Source organism: Nematostella vectensis, chromosome 12, assembly GCF_932526225.1.
Source record: "Nematostella vectensis chromosome 12, jaNemVect1.1, whole genome shotgun sequence".
Classification (NCBI taxonomy): domain Eukaryota; kingdom Metazoa; phylum Cnidaria; class Anthozoa; order Actiniaria; family Edwardsiidae; genus Nematostella; species Nematostella vectensis.
The window spans coordinates 6,200,164-6,207,784 of record NC_064045.1 but is presented as its reverse complement, the minus strand read 5'-3'; the positions used below and the strand labels follow the sequence as shown (position 1 = coordinate 6,207,784).

At 41.9% G+C, this 7,621-nt stretch overlaps 1 protein-coding gene across 1 annotated transcript; it reads right to left on the bottom strand.

Annotated features, from left to right (window-relative positions):
- Nucleotides 1-1,746: 1,746 nt before the first annotated feature.
- On the bottom strand, nt 1,747-7,240 carry LOC5508298. The gene is made up of 3 exons (XM_001628860.3): nt 6,945-7,240; nt 5,686-5,827; nt 1,747-5,238 (listed from the first exon to the last, which is right to left on the bottom strand). The coding sequence occupies exons 1-3, from the start codon at nt 6,999-7,001 to the stop codon at nt 2,111-2,113; spliced, it is 3,327 nt and encodes a 1,108-aa protein (XP_001628910.1). The 5' UTR covers nt 7,002-7,240; the 3' UTR covers nt 1,747-2,110.
- Nucleotides 7,241-7,621: the final 381 nt, after the last annotated feature.

Sequence of the window (7,621 nt, the reverse complement as noted above, 5' to 3'; positions counted from 1 at the left end):
GTTATGACTAGGTCACTCACTACTCCCCTTTATTTTTTTTTTATCTTGTTCTTTTAAGGAGATTAATGTAATTATTAGAGGTGAAGTCTGTGGTTCGGACTACCTGTGGAAAATACAAAAGTCCTCCCAGTCCTCGAGGAAGCGGGAACATAAATCAGATTCTGAAAAAAACAATTGCCGTCTCACCTGGGGCATGAAAAAATAAAACAGCTCAAGGCTTTTGACAGACGAAAGCTAAAATCTATTATGTCTCTTGGAATTCACGTGGATGATTCCGCAGATTATTCAATATCTAGTCTGTGGATGGCATGGAATAATGTTTTAATGTGTCGTAACCACGTGAGATACCTGTATTGTATTTGCTTCAAGTGACCATGATATACATCATGGTCTCTTGATTCGCTTTCAATATCGCTTGTTCCTGTATTTATTTTATCCTCTTGGACTCTGACTTGTTTATAGTTGAATGTTTAGTTTGGTTGGCGCTAGTTCGAGGTTAGTATTGATGTTTTGATTAACCAATTAATTAATTAATTGGTGTAATGATTTGTGCCAAGTGAAAATGTGAGTACTTCGACTTGAAGGATATCCTTTATTGCTTTATTGTATTCAATAATCGGCGCCTTTCCCGTTCTCCCCTTCTTGTCCTTGTGTCCGATAGAACTTTATTAAACAACGAGCATTATGAAACGAGTTTTTGTAGTAAGACTTGCCTTGGTGTTCAATATGAAACAAGTTTTTTGATGGTTAGGTAGTCTAATATACAATGGGCAAAATAAGATAAACCCCGGTATCGGGACCTCATGTCTGCCTAAGCTAATATCAAACGGTATGGCCTGTATAACATCCTCCAGACAGACCACGTATTAGTATTAAGCGCTTATCCTCATTTATTACCTTTTTTTTTTTTTTTTTTTTGGGGGGGGGGGGGGTAGCGTCTGGTATTAACATCAAGCTCTTGATTCTATCACTGACCTACGCTGGAAAAAATCCAAGGTTCAGTAGTTCTTTCAAGATACAGATATTAGCTTCTCCGATGTCCAACTTTTTCTACTGTACAGTGTTTAAAGGAGACACAACATCCTCTCCACAGGGAACATGTCAAGAAAATTTAGCCAAAAATTGTCGTTTTTTTTCCAGACGCGGTCACTTCCATATAAGGAAACTAATATATTCCTTATTTGGAAAACATACATGATTCTTGTCATTTTAAGGCTGCCGTACCGCAGGTGCTTCGCAAAATTTATCAATTGTATTCAGAAGAGAAAATCAATAATGTGACCATCTTTAGTTAATAGAGAAGGCCTCTGAAAAGAAACGAAAATTCCTCGGTACCAGACCCCTAAACCCACAACGGTTTCTTCATATGGTAGCCAGGGGGTGGCCCAGAGCCCCCTTCTAGCAGCCAAAAGTACAGTAAATTTATGAAACATCATCTAAAAATGCAGGAGAAAATACCTTGAAAGGGCCTTTCAGGTGCGAACCAAGGATTGACTGAGGGGGGGGGGGGGGGGGGAGGGTACGCAGTCATTGAAATCATATGGAAAAAGCATAAGTATTTGAAGATTCCTTAATAAGAAATGACCCACTTTTGGTCGCCAAGGGGGGGGGGGGGGGGTGAGGGCCCTGCGCAACCCCCTGTGTATGCGCCTGCATTTTGTGCCACCTCATGTTAAAAATCCTGGCTACGCCGCTGCTCCATGAGATATTGCATTATTATTGCCATGTATGAAGTATACGAAATAATCGATGTATAAAGCTTAGACTTTATTTTATTTCTATAATTAGATAATTTCGTATACCGTGTACAATATTTTCAGAATTTGTAAACATGTTGAAAAAATTGGTGCTGTGGCAATGCATCATGGGTAGGGTGCTTCTGTCACTTTAAACTTCGCATAATGTGGCGAGGAGCGTGTCATGATGTGGCGAGGAGCGTGTCATGATGTGGCGAGGAGCGTGTCATGATGTGGCGAGAAGCGTGTCATGATGATGTACGATGGAATGCTCCCACATCCAAGGCCACCCCTAAAAAGGGCCTGAATAGAGATCGGAAAATCGAGAAAAGCCCTTTGTTGTGTCGTTGATCACCGCATCACTCCGCGCCTATTTATTCACGGGTCAACATTACTAACGGTCTAAAGCTGCCATATCTCCAAGCGTTTTTCACCGAGTAGAGAAATGATATAGTTCTTGGCTGAACACGGAAAGTAAACGGCAACTTCCGAGAAATCTGTGATTTCCGAGAAGTCCCTCCCAACTTCACTACAAACGCAGTCCTTTTGCAACTGTTGGCGATCTCATATCCCAACACTCTGGTCTGCATCTTTTTCATTGCTCTACTCTTAAATTTTCTCACCCCGAATATCAAGCATTTGGAGTTTAAATTGCGCACCTCGGTCTGTATCCCAAAGTGCTTTGCGCGCATGAGTTGCGCAATGTCAGGTCGACCCACGCGCTTTTTGCTCTTTTTGCTTGCGCATGCGCACAGCCTGACGTCCACGCTTTTATCGACACATGCTTCGTACAAGCCATACCGACTTATCCGCGTGATACTAACTACTTCCACGTTATGAGAGCGCGCAATGGAGGAGTGACTCAACCGAACTTCAAATCTCTCGTCGTTCGCAACACCCCATGCGGGCTTTAAAACGAGGTTAAGAGTTGTAAAAATATAGTTTCCCGAAAACTGCTGTCGTGCCCGCTCGACGGATTTTCCGACAAAGCGAGCACACGAACCGTACCCCTCCCTCCTTGAATCGCTGCCATTCATATACTGCGCGGAGATCCTATTGTTGATTTCACCTAGGGCTATCTCCGCCAACCACCGAACCGTTTGGGACCGAGGATCGATAAAATGATTCCAGCCTCGACAGCGACAATATGCCTCGGACGACAGACCTACTATTTCTGCGCATGTCCGGTTTCTAGGTATTTTCCCTAGCAACCCACTTGCAGGTCTATCATGTGATGGATGTAGAACGCCTAATAATAACTCGTGCAGGTCCAATATGCCAACCAAACGCTTTTGGTTTGAGATTAGATTCTTAAGTTTTTCAGAGCCGAGTTTCTTGGCCACGGCTTCTGGCACTATGATAAACATGAAGGGAGAAAACGTCTCTATTTGACCTTGAAATGTCTCATACGCGTAGCTCATTGTCTTTGAGCCATGATCGGACAACAATATGGTCAGTGTATTCTCCAAATTTGCCATGCGTCGCACAAGTTTGGCCAGTGGTTTATCGTCAGAGCGTATGCGCTTTCCTGAGCTCTCGTGCGCAGAGTTCAGATGCGTGTACATTACCGCTGGAGCGGCTTTTTTGTCCCTTTCAACGCTTTCCAAGAACTGTGCAATGTAATCCATTAAGTACTCACTGGTAAACCTCCCGTTACAACAAACCTTAGGGAGATTTTTGAAAGGGTTAGTAAACCCAAGAGAAATAAGACTTTCACAGGCAAAATGTGTCAATCCTCCGTTATCCGTATATCGCTCCGTAGCGTTTTTATAGGCCCCCATATAAGCCTTGAACTCATCCGTAAACGGCTTCACTTTGTCTTTATAAGTCGGTGAGGCAGCAGAGCCCCAAGTGTCAAAAAAGCATAAATCTTCCTGAACGAATGATTGATAACCGTTGCTCCTAAACCGGTTAAAAAACCGGTCCATCCCGTTATCGCGATGCGCGTTATCCGTACCAGCTTTCAACAGCTCCTTGCCTGCAAAAAGGATCCGCAAATTTTGAAACGTGTAGGACGCGACACTCTGGAAAATTTCAAAGTCGAGTAGCTTAGCGACGGAATTACGTTCAACCTCATGCAAGGCTTCTACAGTTTGCGGTAGAGAGCGGTAAAAATGTGGCCTTGATATCGCGTCCTCTAATAAAATATTCACGTTTATTTTTGAGTCACGTGACGCTTTGCGGTAATGTTTTAGAATTGGCGGGAAAATGAGCGCTTGCTCATTCTCGTCACCGGAGCATTTTAAGAAGCAAAAATTGAAACCCAGTTTCGAGTTTTGTTTTACAAGTCTCGGAAGCTCTTCCGCCAGATCCTCAACCGTCTGGAAGATTGACCAATCGCGTTTATCCGGAACCGTCCCATAATCCTTATCGCGACAACCAAGCAGCACTTTCCTGTCCCCACAGGAATCCTGATCGCACTCAAAACTGACATCATCTTCGGCACTGAATCGATATGTTGTCGTTATAGTACAAATTTCCGGAGATGGTTTATTGCTGCAACTAGGTGGTTTTGAGTGAAGATCGTAGGTACCGAAATATTTCCTTGGGACTTGGCATTCTTTTTCACTCCATTGGTATGGCAAACATGTGATTTGCTCGTCCAAGGACACATTTGCCTCCGAAGATATTCCTAGATTATTATTAGAACAACTTTCAATTTGCCTTCCAGCAACAGCCTGCCCTCGCGGCTTAGAGCTTTGTTTTACATTTTTTGCTCTTTCGTTATGATGGGAGTGCGATTTACTTTTTTGAACCGTTCTCTTTCTACGCACGTGTTCGTCATCATCTTTATACTGAGCTTTATATTGCTTTCCATTTGGCGTAGTTTTCTGTGTACCGGGACCTGAGATCGCATCATCACTTTCATCTGTGACGTCAGAGTCATCTTCAGACCACGACTCAAATTTATCCTTGCCCGGGTAGCCTGTGTTGTAAACATCGTCATCGCTTGATTGTTTTCTTGAGCTTCCTGTAGCCTCATCTTTGAAGCGCGCGTTTTCTTTTTTCCGTCTTCGTGTGTTTACGTTGGTTTCGGCTACATCATGCTGTTTCGGCTTTTGGGGGGTTTCTGTAGTCTGTGTAGTCTTATCCTCTAGTTGATCATTCTCTGTTTGTTTTTGTTCTCTCTCTGTGAGCTCAGATGCATCTAAAACGTTCTCATTATTTTTATGGTATTTCTCCTCGGCGTTTAGGTTTCCTGTGGTTTCATGAGTGCCCTCATATTTCGTTACATTCACACTAGGTATCTCAAGACTATTATGTTCGCTTTTTAAGCCACCTGTGGCTTCACCCGGTGCATCAGCTAGAGGAAACAGTTTCTCATTCTCGTGTTCTGCACCGCCTGGGCTCCCTGTGGTATCAGCCTGTGGAGCCATCATCAATGACATTCTTTTCTCAAGATGCCTTTGGTCTCCCATTACCACAGGGTGACCAATTTCACCTTCATAGTCGCCAGGCTTGTCTTGTCGCAATTCATCTCTATCAAATCGATAAATTGCCCCTTCAATAGAGAGAAACGATAGTTTAGTATAGGAAAACTTTATGTTTTTTCTGTTATTATTAGTTCGAGGAAAGGTAAAGATAAATTGTATGTTTACGGCTTGGATATTACCCACAGACCTTTTTTTATTCGCTCTCTGCATTACATGAGATCTTGCCATGCAAAAGGTGGTCATTATCATGGGACACCACATTGGGCGTGGTCGGGGGGAGGGGGTTTCCTTAGAATGGGATACGGGAATGCTCGTTGCGTCGTTTATGGGGTTTTCCATCATACTTTTTTCTTTTACATTTTTAATGGTGCAAACATAGCATTAAGCGTAGGGGCCACCCTAAACCGCTAATCCTCATTATGGGTCGCCCAAACATAGAACGTGACACGTGTTGTGTTCTATTAGGGTAAACTTTCCACTAAAGCATTGAAAGGTGAGTTTTGCAATGGATTTACCTCGTATGTTGTTGTGGTGACGCGTCTTTATGATCACGTGTTGCACACGTGTTCGGTCATAAGGCTCGTGATTGTTGCTAAGGAGATGCAGTACGATGACAGAAGCCACTGCAAAGCTGATCAGCACGGCGAATTTACGCTTCTGAGAACAAGACAAAAGAGTGCGTATTAAAGACAATTCAATCACTCATCCAGTCAGAATTAATTCCCCCCCCCAAAAAAAAAAAATCACGTACGTTATCCACACCTCAATGGTGTTATCTAATTAAACGCAATTTTCCAAAACTACTTGAACCAAATGCGCTTTTTCTAGTTAAACGACTTTTAACAGAGGCGATGAAATAAACTAGTATAGAATAAAAGTACAGAAGAAAATCTTGCAACATCTCCATATACACTATATACATAACTGTATATATATATACAGCACTTCCACTAACTCGAGCGTGAAGATTTTCGAGTTATTCGGGTCGATTGTTAACAATATTTGCCGTTAACAACATTTTTACTATCGTTTCAAATAAAGTTTTGTTCTCAATCGATTCAGACCACCACCACCACCACCAATAAGCGCTCCCATAAGCCCGGCTCCCTTGTTCGAATCATCACCGTTTTAGTTCCACTTTTTTATATTCTTATCGCGCGCGCGCCGTGAGCAAGGGTCTAGACCTGATAGACCACAAGAAACACAGCCAATCAGGGCGCATGATTTCTTGTATAATGCTAGGTTATTTCTCCTAATTTCTCCTAATCAGCAACAGATAACAGCCTAGTCCAAGATGGGCTTATCTGGTTTTTACACTTGGATATTGCCGTCATAAAGTGCGGGTTCTATAATCTAGACGAGCACTTTTTGATGGCGACCACAGGAATCCCGGTACTCTCCCTCTACTTACTCCTCATCTTCAGAGAAACATCAAAGATGTTTTGATGTACCATAGATTTAAATACACCTTTGCCTTTGTCGTAGATATTACGTTTATAGCTAATCTGTGTAAAGGCCAGATGAGAATATTGGGTTTTTGAAACAATAAATTGCTAATAAATCGCTCTTGAGTAACTGAACAAATTAAAATTAAATTCGCCAAAATTCCTTTAGGACTAAGCTCGCGTATGACTTGTTGCATTGAAATACCTTAATTTCTTTGAGACCTGAAACTAGGAGACATCTTTGATTATGCTTAAATCGAAGTAAAGTGCTTATTTTTGCTTCTCTAGCATCTCAACATCTCTTTATAAAATGTGTTTTTACTACTCACCAGCATCGCTATGAGACCGGTTCCTGACCTTTGGCGACTGATTTCAAATTCATCCATTTCAAGTCAAGCGGGATTTCCACAACAATAGATATAAGTGCTTTGGGTCTTACACAAACGTATCATTATCATTTGAACCAATGGCAAAGGAGGAAACACCCCACTCGCCAAACATGTATGCAAATAAATTTGCTATTGGTATCCGAAAAATGTGACTCGAATTGCTTTGCTGAGTAGCTTGATATAAGTAGTTTTTTACAGATTTGTTTTCTACCGACAGACTCTTGAAGCAAGTCACAATGTATAACCTGCGTGTCACGTGTATTGCTTCTGGTTGCTACCCGTTGTTATTGTCAGTGGTCGATGTACATTCCTTATCACTTCCGGAAAAAGTCGGGATCAGGTCGTTGTCAAAAGTGAACCTCCTGGAAGTAATAGGAACTGCCCGCTTCTTTGTTACGATAATAACCTCCACATACGAAAACAAAGGAAAACAGGGCCATTTTTTTACCCACCGTGTTCCACAAATATCATACTGATATATACATATAAGTAGACACAAGAAATTGGAGTAAAAATATTTATAGACGCTGCCTTAAATATCATTCGTATCTATACAGTGCGTGGAATAATATTTTGTGATGAATTGTAAATAAGACTTCAAGTTTAACAGTGAAAGC